Source organism: Sciurus carolinensis, chromosome 8, assembly GCF_902686445.1.
Source record: "Sciurus carolinensis chromosome 8, mSciCar1.2, whole genome shotgun sequence".
NCBI lineage: Eukaryota > Metazoa > Chordata > Mammalia > Rodentia > Sciuridae > Sciurus > Sciurus carolinensis.
Window position 1 is genome coordinate 89,286,318 of NC_062220.1, and position 16,567 is coordinate 89,302,884.

Consider the following 16,567-nt stretch of genomic DNA (forward strand, 5'->3'; position numbering starts at 1 on the left):
CGTGCCCAATTTTTTTGGGCGGGGAGGGTGCTGGGAAATGAAATCTCTATTTTTAACTAGTAAATATCTATTAGGATGTATTTTTAATAATATGGATTTTTCTGTATTAATTTTTTTCTAGGATTCAGTTTGCCCTTAAAACGTAGATCTAGATCTGCCTGTCTATAATATTTTCATATATATTTTTCTTGTTTTTTAATATTTTTGACAATAGATAGGCATCATTTGGTCTCCTTTTCTAGTTTTCAAAGTTGTTTTTTTTTTTTTTTTTTTCTCTAATTCTTAATTCTGATACCTGCTCATTTTTTCTCATTTCTGTTCCCCTGTTCCCCTAACTGTGGTTGAGGAATATCTCTTCTTCCTTGTGCTTCTTTCAGTTTCATCTTCATTTTGTAATATTTTTTTTCTTCTGCTTGAAATCTTATCCTCACACTTGAGCTCTTAAAGCTTTGCCTGTGCTCATGGACGATTGCTTCCTTGTATTTTCTTACTATTCATGGCAAAATCTTTTTTTTTTTATCCTCGAGACTGGATAGTGTATTATAAAGGTGTTTTGTCATTCAGCATATACACATTTATATTACAACTAGTAGATTTGTTGCTTTTTTTCCCTCTCTTACTTCTTTCCCAGCCTTTTCCAGATTGATCAAGTCTCTTTCCCTTTCTTCCAAATTAAATCCAAACTTCTTCTATGGATTTTTTTTGTTTCCTAAGCTACATCCCCAGCCCCTTACCCTTTTCTAATGAATTTACTCAGGTATTGCTGACTGCTGGGTAATTTAAGGATTAGTAAACTTTGACCAAAACCATTAAGAAAAATAAACTTTCCAAATCAGTGTAATTTCACCCATTTCCTAGAGGGAGGGAAATCACATTGTTCTTCCTTGATTTTCATTTGCCTTCATTACCAGAGAAATCTGGAACCTGTATGTGAATCTGAATTTAGATTCTCCAGGATCTAGCAATCAGTACAGTTATTTTAGTAGCAGTGTGAAAAAGGATCAAGAAAGAGGTCTCAGTTGTTAATGATACATAACTTATAACTTGTTAATGTCAGAGCTACTGTTTTTTAGCTTCTTGATTTTTTTTTTTCATATATCTGAATTTCACACTTTGCTTATTTCAGGAGTAAACTTTTAAACTATTTTTCATATGCATACCTATTTATAAAACTTCCCCCATATGTACTAATAAGCATGTAAGCGTTTATTGAAAAATTTAGCATATAATCAGTGCTTTTTAGTTGGTTGACTGATAGGAGCCTCCTGGGCAAAGGAGTCAGTACACTTAAAAATTTCCTAATATGAACTCGTTGCATGTGGTAATACTATTTTGAGTTGAAATTTTTCAGATTATTTCAATATTGCTGTAGTAACATTTTGTTTGTAATCAGCTAACGTTTAGCTAGTGCCTCATGTATTTTCACATTTTTAGCTCTGTTATTTTTAATTATCAGTATTAAAGACCATGTGAGATGTAGGTGTTTTCACTTTACAGTTTCTTTGAAGAAAATGAGGCTCCAAGAGGTTTGTGAAATGTTCCAAGTTCAAGCCTGTTCTTTTTCCATGAGACTGCCTTAATTTACATTATCATTAGATCTTTCAACAATTCTAAGACAGGTCAAGCAGGTTTCTTTTTTATTATTACCACTTTAGATTGCAGAAAACAAACTCAGGGAAGTCCACCCCCCCCCCCCCAATCCTCAATCACATAACTAGTATTCAGATCACATACCTGTTCTGTAGACATTTGACAAGCATATTTAATTCTTCCCACTATCTTACCAGAATGAGTATTTGTTGCCCCCATTATATTCTTAAGTATTATTGCAAGAATTGGAATTTGAGCCTAGCTAGGACTAAGGTACACACAAGGTGTTTGTTCGATTTATTTGGGTTTTGTTTTTGTTTTTGTTTTTGTTTTTGCTATTATCATATTATTGTAATTGCTTGACTTCTTTTCCATTGCCATTGAGAACCCATATATGTTATAACTTAATATATTAGTCTAATTTTAAAAGTATATAGCTTGAAAATCAGATACATACTAGCTTTTTGTTTTTTTCCAGGACTGATGTTTTTCTCTCTAGTGATTCAAGACAGATGAACCTGGAATCTTATTTCTAAGTCATGTTTATTCCATTTTATTATGTATGCAGCATTTTCAGAAAACTATATTTCTTTTTCATGTGGACAAATCATTTGGAAATATAACTGTTTTAGAATTTGTCAAATCAGTGTGATTCTTGAGTTTGGGCTTTTTTGTTGATTTCCAACAGGAAAAAAGCATAGGAAAAATTGTTTTAGTTTGATTGGAAGTCGGGTGATTATTTGATAATCTAATGATTTCTTAGGTGATTTGTATGACTACTTGTAACTTGTTAGAAACCTACTTTTGTATAATAATTCATTTGAGTTGGGTTTTAATGGCAGGTTAGGGAACAAAGTAATGCTCAAGAAGCCTGGGTCTCCTGAGTATGAAGTTATAATCCCTTCCATATATTTTAGCTTTTATAATTTGGTTTGAGTTCCATTTTGTTTTGGATACATTTTCTAGAAGGTGCCAAATGTCAATTTCCAAAATATTCCAGAGTACAATTTTTTTTAAACTCACCAAGAGCTGCAAATTCTATCTTCTTTTGAAGAATTAATATTGATTCTACATTGTTTCTAACAATGCAGATTGAAGAGTAGCTTATATGTTTAGTAATCAATTCTTGTTATATTTAAACTTTTTATATTTACAATAATGTAATTGTCAATGGCATTTAGGCAGATAAGTCAGTAATTCCTAGTTAAGCCAAAATAATAAGGTTCCAAAAGGAATAAAAACTGACCCTGATGGGGAACATTCCAGTTTTAGACAAATTGATAAAAGTTATTCCCGTATTTTTATGGATATATTTAACTTACAGTGAAAATAGTACCTTCCTTTTGTGAAATAGCATCTTAAAATCCCATTATGATATTTGAGTATAGAAATAATGGATAAATCTGAGGTCTAGGATATTAGTGTTAACTTCTTTTAAACCAGTTAAAGATAACTTACTATCTGAAATATTTATTAATAAACTTTGTGAACCCAAACTTTTCATTCTTTAAGTAATTGCTTCTTACTAATGTTGTGAATTTTTTTAATTCTTGATTTTTCTAGGGATTATTTCACATTTCAGCTGCTTTTGTTTTCTACTGCTATCATTGAGGGTTCAAGAACAAAAAATAAGTCTTCAGGTAAAATGCCTGATCCATAATAGTGCTTGACATTGTATTTTGCTGAAAAGATCATATATACCTGTTTGGATGCTTGATCTGAAAATAAAGTTGTAATTATCATGAAGTTTTCGCATGGAGTTTTCTTGGCTGCCTCTAACAAATTCAGTTTGTTCGTTTCTTTTTGTTTTTTTAAAGAATTTTGGCTGTCTGCTTTTTTCATGTTGTCTTGGTCTGCAATGACTATCTGAGTATGTGCTTGAACTTGCTAAATATTTTAATTTTTGCATATTTGGCTGCTTTGAATTTTAAGTAATTTCTTTGGACAATGTAAATTTAAGAGCTTGAGAGGCTATCAGTAAAATATCAATTTACAGAAGTCTGTAATTTATAAATGTATATTGATTATCTACTATATAGATTTCACATTTTGCCAAAATTGAAAGTTCCTTTCTACAGTTGCACTGACCACATTTCATACACAATTTTCAGGCCATAGGTGTCTAGAAGTTACCATTGTAGACAGCACAAATAAAGACTCTTAATTCAGAATGTTCTATTGGACAGGACCATTTTAAACTGTGCAGATAGTTGAGTGTAAACTCATCTGATGGTACTTTAACAGTTTAATAAATCTGTAAAGTAAAACGTGACCAGTCTTGAAAAGGCTTCCTCTAAATATGTAGCCACCTCCAGCTCGAGTATTTCAAACTTGATTGTCTAAAACTGTTCATTTGTGTTAGTATCCATGCAGCTTTGAAGTGAACTTACTTCTTGTAGCAAAAAATCAGGAAGTAGGCAAACTTAGCTACCCTAAATTTGAATCCTGAGCCACAATTTAGTGTTTAGTAACTTTTGGAAAGTTATTTAACTTCTTTGAGCCTCAATTTCCTTTTATTTTAAATGGAGGTAGCAATAATTACTTTGTAGGATTAATCTAAGACCAGTATGTTTAAAAACTACATAACATAGTAGATATTTGTAATGCTTTAAATAAGGACCGAAACTACTTTTATAAATCAGTTGGGCAGCATTGTTTGCATGGAGTTGTTCCCAGCCTGGCAATCATAACAGGTGTTTAGAAATGGCTAGGTCAGATGTACTTCATAGAAGTTCTTGGTCAGTGTGGGAGTATTTCATGAAACTAAATTTGAAACAAATGGACCACAAGAATGGGGAGAAAAACAAATAGGGAGATAATTGACTTTGTTTTGGGAAGAAAACTATTATATAGTGTTTTTTATAACTTATAAAGTTTTATATATAATTCTTTAAAATTTTATTTCTATAATATACTAAAGAGAAGAGTAAAAGTACATTTCAGAATTTAACTAACATTTTTGAGGTTACATAGCTAACAGGCTGGAAATTCATATTAAGTTTGCAACTTTAAATCTTATGCACTTTCTGCTTCAGCATGCTGGTTCTTCAGTAGCATTCTTGTCTGAGGTAGGAATATATTGCAGAATCTTTAGGGTTTCTGTTATATAATCTTTTTACTTCCCAAGTGAGTCTGGTGTCAACTTCCAATAAAAAAAATCATTACTCTTTCAGTCTTCTAACTTTTTCTCTATCTGTATGTCTAAATCGATGCATAGATAATAATAAGGCAAGTAATGAGACTTATAATCAGTGCACTGATTTTTTTCCTGTTCCAGGTGCCTAGATAAAAGGCTGACATTTTGAAAAAACAACACTAGTTTCTTATCTGCAGTCTCACCTGTCTGCATTGATCAGTACTTATAGAGAAGGGAACCCAGACTAGCCAACTCTGGTCGTTAAATCTTTTGGTGTTCCTTTCCTATATAAATTTTGGCTAGTTAGTAGTTGCCCTAAAGTATTGACTCATAAATGCCTGTGGGTATATATCATGAATATTTTCAATTAACTGTCTAAAGATATTTAATGATCTTTCCCCAACTATTTTGAAGATGTTTCCATTTCCTGGATGTAGTGGTATTTCCAGGTACTTGACTGTGAATATCATGTTACTAATGACTGTTTCACAGTTGTGAAACCTAGTTCCTTTGTGAAGGCAAAAACCCAAAACTTCCCTTTGAATGAAAGGACAGTGTTATAAGCTGTGAGCAAGGGGAATACTATAGCAGACCCCCTATGTAGAATAAAGTTAATTACAATGCACAGTGAATTTGCAAAACTGAAAATGTTTTTTAAAAAACAAAGACTAATTTATTTGGAAATAAGACTTTAAATTTTGAAAATTAAGTATTTGCTATTGAGTCAGTTACGATGAGGTTTCATAGTAAGAATGAATTGTCTCAGTTGCTTGCATTCTGAAGTACAATTAAGATTCTTTTAACTTAGTACCTGCAAAGCATCTGAGGGATAGTCCTTGCTTGCCCTTGTCAATTTTAAAATGACATTATACAGTACATTTCAATATATATAGTTGTTAATTATGTACAGATTGAATATGTCTTTGTTCAAATTTTCTTATAAATAGAATAAAATTCATAACTATTAAAATCAAAATGTTTTAATTAAGTGTAAAATATTTTAAATACTAAAATTATTCTGATCTTAAAGACTTAAAAATATCTATTGCAATAAAGAAATTAGACCTGGCTAAGTGTGAACATTAAATTGTTGTAAGATAGTTATTTTTTTGTATTCAGAGTCTGTATGTAGTGGATTTCTATTTATTTTCATTGGAATCTGTTACTTTGGGCTTATGGCAAAAATGGTACAATAGCATTTCTTTATTTTTAAAAGCTAATCTCATTTTTAAGTTTATTGTAGAATTTATATTCACATAATTCTTCATTATAATGTGGATGTATCTTTGTGGTTAAAAAAATTGAACTATTTGGAATTATAGACTACTACTTAAATTTATTAGTGTTTCCTTCCTATTGTTTTTCTTCTGTTTTCACTACTGCTATCCTAGTTAGGTGCTTTACATTAGACTGGCTCCCTGTCTGAATTTTTCACTGAAAGATATTCAGGATACTAAGAGAAAAATGGCAATCAGGAAAAGGAGAAAAGGCTTGTGTTGGGATGGGGTGGGAGTTGTGGGTGAGATTTCCAAGGTCAAGAAAAGAAAAATGGAGAAAGGGAACTTGAGGAAAGTGAAAATAAACTTCATTTTCAATTTACCCCGCTTTGCTTATCTAGAAATCATTTCTTACTTAAATCTCTGTAACTTAGTAGCTTGTGAGCTCCCTGGTTGTTAGCTAAAATCACTCAGGACATTCCCAAGGTTCACCTAGTATAAACTCTTCTTTCCGGGGATTTTCTTTATTCTGTAGAAGTTGTCCTTGCCCCCTCCAGCTGGTACCTTCCCTTCTGTGGACTAAATAGAGTCGTGTTTTCTCTGAATACTGTCCCAAAATGAAAATGAATCAGTAAAGGGGAGCCACATGTTCTTGAACAGTTCTTTTTTTGGGGGGGAGGGGGTAAACCTTCAGTAATGGCATATTCTAGTTATTCTGCATTTAAGAGTCACAAAGGATATCTGGCTAAGTCTTTTTAAGTTAGAATCCTATTAAAATTTAACATTAAATGTAATTTAAAGTTTCAATATAAAATATGAGTTGAGAACCATTTTTGTTAAGAACTTTTGCTTTATAATAAGGAGTTTACCTTTGAATTATTTTAAGCACATCATAGACTTTAAAATAACTGCAGGGCCCTCTGGAAGCCACTAATTGCTGTCTGGAGTTGGCTTGGCATTGTCATAGAAAACAATTATGAAGAACTGCTGCAGCTAATGTTCAAAATCTTCAAATTTCCAAAAGTCTCTTTCACAAAACCTTTGGTCTTTGTGGCTAAAAATAAATAGATAGATAGATAGATAGATAGATAGATAGATAGATAGATAAATGTGATAGGAATATACCATATTATTTGGAATTATAGACCGCTACTGAAATTTTTAGTGTTTTCTTTCTATTGTTTTCCTTCTGTTTTAATAAAGCGACTTTGTAAAAATCTCATTCAGGGTGATTTCTTTTCATATTTAAAAAAATGAGTCTTATTTTCATGTCTTTTCAGCCATGTTACACTCTAAGCTTTTTTGAACTCTTCTTGGATACAAAAATAATAGTACTTAGAGAATGAAAATGAATTTCAAATTACAAACAACTGACTTCCGTGGTTTTATAGCAAAATTCTTTGCAAGTTGGGGGATTCTGTACTATTCTTGCTTATAGTAATGCCTAAATAAAATGGAAACATGAGACAGTGTATGTAAATAGAGGTAAACACTGTTCACTCATTCATGAGTATTTTAACTATGAATGCTGAGTTTGTGTAATTCTGATAAAAGATACTCCAAGTGTGCTGAAATTACTATTCTTTGTAAACTAGCATTCACATGTCTTTTCTTTTTTAATTTGCTAGCTAATTTTATTGTTCTGAATTCCTTTTTTCTCTACAGAGGATGTGCTGAGTAAAGATGCTGGGGAATGTGCAATATGTCTTGAAGAATTGCAGCAGGGAGATACTATAGCACGACTGCCTTGCCTATGCATATATCATAAAAGGTAAGTTATTTTTTTCTACTAACCAAGTTGATACTGGATCAGAAGATGGCTATCGTAGTTTCACACGTTGTGATTAGGGCAGAAAGGTTTTTTTTCTTCATTGAAACCCTTCCCCTCAATTTTTAAAATATAAGAGCCCTTTTTCCCCTGCTAAGGTTATTGTTTTCAAAAGACTATTCTTTATGTTAAGCATTTACCATGACCCAGTTATTGTCCATAGCTTCTTAAATAGGTTGTCTTTTGTAAGCCTTGTAACAGTCTCACTTTACAATTAAGAAAATAAACTAAGGGGAATCAGGGAGTATCTTCAGGGTTGCATTGCTACCTAGTGGCAGAGGTAAGATTCTAGCAGATTTGGCATTTGCTTAACTTTAGAGCCCGTCTGGTTTCTTACATAGTCTTCTTGCTTTGAAAGCTGTATTTTAGGTTAAACAAACAAACAAATCACAACTATATGAGATGACTACAAAAAGAATTAAAAAACTGTTAAGTTTCAAAGTAAGGTAGAATTCTACTTAAAGTGGGGCTGGGGGAAAGTATAAAGAAAAATGGATAAATAATGCAAAATAAGGTGGTAAAATGTATCAACAATTAAATCTATAAAAAAACTCACCAGCTGAAAATATAGTTTGAAAGATAGAGATATGTTGTTGATAAGCAAAACAAACAAGGTGATATAGACACATTTAAAGATAGAAAACTATATCCAGGCAAATACCAATTAAAATAAAACAAAGCTAAAGTAATGTCACACAAAGATAACTTTATGTCAGAAAGCATTACAAGAAGGTCACTAAATAATAAGAAATATGTAAAATTTTATTTTTTGTATCCCATCAAAATATTTATTAAGCTATCAGAAGAAATTGACAAATCTTTCAGGATAATAGGAAATTTCAACATAGTTCTCATTGAATCAAGTGGATACACACAAAAAATAAGTCAAAAGTCTAGAAAAGTTGAGAATTACAGTTTACCACTTTGGAGCTAATAAATGTGTCTATCTGTAACCCACAATTAGAGAATGCATTTTCTTTTCAAGCACATGTGAAGTATTATAGATATTGATCATGTCCTAACTTACAATATGTGAGTCAGCAAACTACAAAGAATTTCATGGTACAGAACTGTTCTTTGACCAGTATTAGGCATCAATAATGAAAAGAAATAATCCTCATATATACTTCTAAATAATTTGTGGATCAAAGAAGAAATATATAACTTAGAAAATACTTGGGACTGAATAATAATGAAATGTTTTTGATACATACCTAGAGTGATCCTTGGGGAAAGGAAGTTCATCTTTAAGTGAATAGAAAGGTTGAAAATCAATAAAAGAAGTTCTTTAGAAATTAGGAAAGTAACAATAAAGAATAGAAAGAAGAAAATAATAAAGATCAGAGAAGAAAATAATGAAATAAAGACACACTAGAGTCCAACAAAGCCAAAAGTTCATTCTTTGAAAAAAAATTAATAAGATTACCTCTAAGAAAGAAAAAATAGAAATGAAGAGAGACATGACAGCAAAAATTAGAAATGATTAGCAAATTCTGTGTTATCATGGACAATTTCCTTAAGAATGTAATTTTATCAAAATTATTCAGAAGGAAATTAGACAACGGAATCAGCTAATAACTATTAAAATTAGTTATTAAGGTAAACCCTGTGAAAAACACAGCAAACATTAAAAAAGAAACCTTATAGAAAATAGGTTTTCAGAGACAGTTTGACAATGAGTTTTGCCAGGTAGTCAAAGAATACCATGTTAGCAATCATAAATTTTTCCAAAAATAGAAAAAGATGAAAGTTTTTTCTGCTTATTTTATGAGAATAAATAAACTTGGTATGAAAACCAGACAAAGACATTTTAAGAAAATCAGAAAAATTTTTAAGTGTAATCAGACAGGTTGGTTCTAAAAATGTATATGAACCAAAGAGCCAAGGGGCAAGAACAGTGAAGATACTCATTAAATAAATAGCATGTTGGAAGTATTTGTTCTCTACAGTTATCACAGGACTATATTAAGATAGTGTGGAAATGACACAAGTAAACTATTGGGACAGAACAAAGTTCAAAAATACTCATACCTGTATGGACAAAGATGTTGCATGGGAGTTAAGAAGATGAATTCTGAAGTCAGGATTCTTACTCCTTCACTAATTTACTGTGTGCTCTTAGTCAAGTTATTCAGTTTTTCTCTCTGAATTTGTAAGATGAGGACAGTAATACCAACTTCATAGTTATAGGGGTTTAAATGAATTCAATTTTAGGAAGTGCTGGCACTAATGCTATGTAAATATGTTGAATAAATGAAAAACTTGATTTGCCAGAGGTAGTATTACAGTATCATAAAGAGAGAATGAACTATTCATTAAATGTTTTGATTGATTATTTATTAATATGACAAAATAGTTGAATTCATTTTATATTTGAAATACAAATCAATTCCAGCTTATCTGACCTTTTGGTAAGGAATTATTTTTGCCTTAGATACGCTCCTGGTGGGGCAGGGGGATCTTAAGATTAAAATCAAAAACTTGTTCTAGGGTTGTGGCTAAGTGGTACAGTAATTGCCTGGCATGTGTGAGGCACTAGGTTCAGTTATCACCTGCACAAATAAATAAATAAAGGTCTATTGACAATTAAAAACAAATATTTTTAAAAAATCAAAAACTTATTTGTGACATGATACTGTGAAAAAATAAAAAACTAGACCTGGGAATGACTTTCAACACATACAATAATAGAGGTTTTAAATGTGAAATAATATTCTTCACCACTTTTTATAATGAAGTTAACTCATTGCACTTACGTTAGTGGAAGGGCAATGATAACATAATGACATCTTTCACTGGGTTATATATGATATTTATTTCCCAGCACATTAAAATACTGGGCATTCTTAATACTTGAATATGGAGTATGTACAGAGGGGTAAGGAAATAACATTGTAGTTTATAAATATCATATTGTAAGTGAAAAATGCAGTGTCTTAAGACTGTATTTAAAATTAGCAAAAAAAAATTTTTGTTTCATTGAATAACAGCAGATGAAAACATATATGCTGACATAACAAGCCATAAAGGAGTACCCATCTCCCCATATTCTTACTCTTAGTTCAGTTAGCCTATGGGCTTTAGAAGTACTTATTCACATATTTCTTCATAACTCATTGGTTTCCATCCTTCCTTAATCCTCTTTCACTGATGCCAACTTCACCAGTGTTTTTAAAACATTTTATATTTACAGTAGTATTTTATTAGATATGAATATGTCTTTGTTCTGGTTACAAAATTGTTGAGTGGTCTGCCCTTAATCTGACTTTTCCCCATAATCCCTGTTACTTTTAGTATATAATTTTGTAGAAAGCAAGTTTTATCAAAAACATGTATATTATAGGTGAAATACCTGGATAATAGCTTCCTAAAAATCTATAAGAAAACGACAAAGTAGAAAATTTATAAAAATTGCTAATTCAGAAAAAAAGAACCCCAAATAGTCAATAAATATATAAATGTAAGTTGATCTATTTAGTGGACAACTATAATAGCTGTGTGCGATATGTTTACTACAACTCAGTAAATCCACCCGCAGACATATGCCCTAGAAAAATTTTTGATCTTTTGCTCCAGAACAGTACGGCCACAGAAAAAGTGGGACCAGGGGGAGATAAGGAGCTCATGCCAAAACATAATTTTTTTTTTTTTTAAAAAGCAGTTTAAACTGATTAGTGACAAAATTAATTTATATTCTGGTGCAGGTTCTTTTCAAAAAAATGTAAATCATTGGACTGTCCAATTGTATATTTATATAATAGAATACTGTATACAGTGGAAATGTAAAAATGTGAAACTTATTAACAATTGCAAATTTTAAACCAATGGGGAATAAAAAACAAGTTAAAAAAGCATAAATTAAACAAGTTAGAACCAGGTGTGGTGGCACGCACCTGTAATTCCAGCAGCTCAGTAAGCTTGAGGCAGGAGGATGGCAAGTTCAAGGCCATCCTCAGCAACTTAGTGAGGTCCTAAGAACTTAGTGAGACCCTGTCTCAAAATAAAGAATAAAAAGGGCTGAGGATGTGGCTCAGTGGTTAAGTGCCCCTGGGTTCAGTCCCTGCTACCAGGAAAAAAAAAAGTTCAAATATGCATAATGATATGTTGTTTTAGAATACACACATATATAGTTATAGAGTGAGAAAATAGCTAAGAATGAAAAACTGGAGACAGGAAAAGAGAATATATTGTTTTAAATAACCAATGAAGATAATTTTGAATGGAGAATATGTGGATTGATAGCATTTTATATGTAAAGGACCTGGAATTTTAATGATTACTTTCTCAAGATGAGCTAGTATTATATGGCTGTAAAAAATAAGAAGTACCCATTTTAGGTCACCTAGGTACTATTCAGAGGTACTCTTGTTAACATATCTGGAGTATTTTGTTCAGGTCTCACTCCTTTATTTTCAGAAATATTGGTAGACCAGGGGACTTCTATAACCAAGTGGTTGAGAGCAGGCTGAAAACAATGTCATAAGCCAAATTTGTTAATGTATTTAGAAAACAAAAATCTTAATGGCAACAGAAATTGTTTTAGATATTTGAAACATGGATGGGGCAATTCACCTTTGTTTGTTTGTTGTTTTGTTTTTGTTTTTGAGATGAAAGTTTTTCTGTGTTGCCCAGGCTGGTGTGAATTCAAATGATTCTCCCTCCTCGGCCTCCCAAACAACTGGAATTGCAGGCATGCACCACCATGCCTAGCTTCTTTTACTGTTTTTCTATCATTTTTACCTACCAAACCAATCTGTCATGATATGGGAATGATAAATAATAATTTTGCCCTTCAATGTATTACCTAAGCTAGCTTAGTGCCATAATGCAAATTTGACATATGTCACCAATGAGAATGTTGAACAGTTTGAATCCTCTTGGAGAACTTAATACCTGTTGGGCAAGTTACTGAACCTTTCAAGACCTTGATTTTATCATCTATTGTACCGTAAATTGGAACTTCATACAGTGATGGAAATGTTCTAAATCTGCACTGTCCAATAGAGTAGCCACTAGCCATATCATTGTTGCACACTTAAAAGGGACTGAAGAAGTGAATTTTTTTCTTAATGAATTTAAATTGGCCCACATGGCTCTTGAGTACTTCATTGAAAAGTGTAGATTAAAAATAAGATTATGAAGTACTATAAATTCAAATGGATATCAGTATATTTGTCTTTATGCATTACTGAGGATAGAATTAAAATAAATGTTCAGTAATCACATAAGTGTGGTCTTAAAATATGCTACTGTATTGTGAAGATTTAAAATTTGATAGGTGACATGAAAACATTGATATGTGCATAAGTAACTTTTGAAAGGAGATTTTTCTAAATTGTTCCTTTAATTTTGAATATTGGTAAAATAGTAGTTCTTGAGATTGTCTTTAGGAAATAGTTATGTTTAAACTTTTAAGTGTTTCATAGCATAATTTTGGAAAGAATTTTTTTTCCTTAGTGGCTTAGAATACTTAAAATATAATAAACATGTGCTTGCTGCACATAATAGTGCACTCCTGTAATCCCAGCAAATTGGGAGACTGAGGCAGGAGAATCACAAATTCACGGCCAGCCTGAGTAACTTAGTGAGATCCTAAAAATAAAAAGAACTGGGGATATATCTCAGTGGTAGAGTGCCCCTGTACCTCAAAAAGATTAGAAAAAATAAACATATGCTTGTGTTTTTATTTATGTATACCAAATATCTTTTAAATAATGTTTTTTTTTCCTCCAAAATATGTTAAAATCAAGAAGTAAGCACTTTTTATTATGGTTGACATAGTTATTAGACATATCTTTAAATATTTCTGTTTTGTTCTTTTCTAGCTGCATAGATGAATGGTTTGAAGTAAATAGATCTTGTCCTGAGCACCCTTCAGATTAAGCATCAGATTCCTGTTTTATAGGTAATTCTTCCTTTGTTCTACTTTTTCGAAAACTGTCTTGAATTACACATTTTTAGTCATCATTTTTATTCATCATTCATTCATGTGCCTGTGTGTATGTGTGTTTCAGATATTTTATTAAATGTTGTGTGGAAAACTCACTTTTAAAAATGTATTAAGGGACTGGGGAGATAGCTCAGTTGGTAGAGTGCTTTAAAAGGGCCAGGGTGTTACTTAGTGGTGAAGTGCAGTGTGTAGCATACATGAGGCCCTCAGTTAAATCTTCAGCACCAAACAAATGAACCCAAAGCAACAAGGGTTGGGGATAATAGCTCAGTTGGTAGAGTGCTTGCCTCAAATGCATAAGGCCCGGAGTCCAATCCCCAGCACCACAAAAAAAAAGAAAGAAAGAAAAAAAATCCAAAGCAACAACAACAACAAAATGTTAAAAACAACTTTTTTCACTCCTAAACAGATCAAATGTTGAGTAACTGTTACATTCTCTTAAACGGCATTTATTTATAGTTTAATATTGGGGGAAAAAAATAACTCCATGAAGTACATATAACCCAGTTTTCCTAGCAAGAAACCTGGGTTCAGAGTAGTTAAGTTCCAAGTTCCGTGACATTATAAAGCAAATTATAAAAAAAGAGAAAAGAAAGGGAAAACAAAACAGAAGCAAGTTGTAGGGACTGGGGATGTGACTCAGTAGTAGAGCAAGTTTGCCTAGCATGCATGGTGCACTGAATTCAGTCCCCAGCAGCACAAAAACAAAAACAAAACCAGCAAGTTGTAACCAAACTCTTAAGTTATATACATTAAATGGTACCATTTTTTGTATGCCATTCATTCCTCAATAAAGTGGTTTAAGGAACAAATTAAAAGTTGCGGGCTGGGGCTGTAGCTCAGTGGTAGAGCACTTGCCTAACGTGTGAAGCACTGGTTTTGATCCTTAGCACTGCCTAAAATAAAGGCATTCTGCCCATCTATAACTACAAAAAATTAAAAAAAAGAAAAAAGTTGTGTCAGGTGTTCAAAGTTATATATATAGTTAGCAAATGGAATCAGATTTCATACTCTTGAGCTAACTTCTCAGATGTGTTCTCAACTAATATAACATAAATTGAATCATTTGGAATCAAAAATTCCAGGCAATGTTTTAAGTATTTTGTATCCATTTCTCAGTTGTTACTTTAGCTCTTTGAGCTCAATACAATTACTACTACCTTTAGACAGGTGAGGAGATTTAAGTAGAGAAAGGTTAAGAAACTAGACTTGTCAAGGTCACATAGCTGGTTTATTGGTGGAGTTGAAATTTGAACGCAGGCATTCTGGCTCTAAAGACTGTGTTCTTAGCAATTTTACTATAACTGGGAATAAACATTTTCCTCAGAAAGTTGCATCATGAATTCATTCACTCAATTTAATCGTTCATCTTTATATTCTTAGCATGTTGTAGTAGTATGCTGTAATACAGTATTATGTATGTAATTTTGAAGCCAAATGATAAGTTCTGCTCTGCTGATTTTAGCTTATTCATGGTTCTGCATTATCTGAAAATGTTTAGTGAATTGAAGGATAATTTCACATGGGTATTGTTTTTTTTTTTTCATAATTCATGAAGTAAATTAAATGGCATCATTTAGTTTTGTTAATTGCTATCTTCAAGTGTTTAGAGGACTTTCAAAATGATGCAACACATTGTATTTTTACATCAAAAGAGAACATTTTAGCTCATCTTGGAATTGTTTCAGGAGTAAGAGCCTGAGTTGTTAGAGGCTTACAATTTTTGCTGAATGAATAATTATGACCGATGGCAAGGAACTAGAACAAGTGATATACTGAGGTCTTGTCCTGTACTTCTCCCATTTCCTTTTATCTCAATAACTCCTGCTCTTGCATTTTAAAAATGTAAGTGTTGTGCTAATAAACACTCAAGGAATTCTGTTGTTCTATTGATGAGATTAGTTTAAGGGTAGCAAATGAGAATGTTGACATAGTAGATTTGAGCTAACTTAATAGCAGTCCTAACAACTGAAATGAGAACTGCAGTTGAGTGAGATCTTTTTCATTACGGTAAGATTGTGCAGGTGAAATGTGAAAACCTTTGGTAAAGTGTAGTTAAAGACTATTAGTTGATGAACCTTTTACTGTGAACTTAGTCAAATCATACCTTGACACATTTAAAATATGAAATGGGATAAGATTGCTGGGTAAGAAAAGTATAGTGATGGAGTAGTATTTTGAGAACATGTTTGTTTTTCATCACTGTGAGAAAAAGATTTTTGAAGGGAATACTTTGGAGTCCTATTAGTGTTGCCTGATGACTAGACCAATAAATTAAAATTATGGCTAACATTATAAAAGCATGTTAAGAAAACTACTAAAACCCAATACTAATAAAATGAAGTTTTTATCTTAGTATTTTACAAGCCAAATTAAAATATCTAAATCTCTCACCTACAGATAAAATTCTTCCTTTCAGTTATCTTTGTACATACAAGCTGCTATAGCAAAAGACCTCATATAATTAATTTATAGACAAATTTATTGCTTATAGTCCTGGAGACTGAAACTCTAACATCAGGGTGCCATCAGATTCCATGTCTGGTGAGAGCTTGTTCATCATTTGTGGCACCTTCTGGTTGTTCTTAGATAGCAGAAGGAACAGTAGGCTGGCTCCCTTACACCTTTTAAAAAGGATACTAATCCAATTCTCCAGTACAGAGCCCTCATGACTAATCACCTCCTGATATTGCACTGGAGATTGGGTTTCAACATGGAAATTTTGGGGAGATAAAAATATTCAGTCCATCGTAGACTCAGTTATTTTTTTCTATAAAGTTGAACTTTTAAATTAGAAATTTTTTCTTTAATTTCACAGTGAGCTTATGTGACACATGGAACACACG

General features: G+C 31.9%; 1 protein-coding gene across 3 annotated transcripts in view; it reads left to right on the forward strand.

Annotated features, from left to right (window-relative positions):
• The window catches only part of Znrf2 (zinc and ring finger 2), an 87,027-nt gene that overhangs the window by 58,907 nt on the left and 11,553 nt on the right, over positions 1–16,567 (forward strand). For 2 of the 3 annotated variants that reach the window (XR_007109770.1, XM_047560606.1), the window contains 3 exons: positions 3,154–3,230; positions 7,609–7,714; positions 13,597–13,678. Coding sequence is in view for 2 of the 3 variants with exons in the window: in XM_047560606.1 (XP_047416562.1) it covers positions 3,154–3,230; positions 7,609–7,714; positions 13,597–13,654 (241 nt within the window). In the remaining variant the exon portion in view is untranslated. Of the gene's footprint in view, positions 1–3,153; positions 3,231–7,608; positions 7,715–13,596; positions 13,679–16,567 lie in introns of those variants that run through there. The other variant, XM_047560607.1, reaches the window with a different exon arrangement.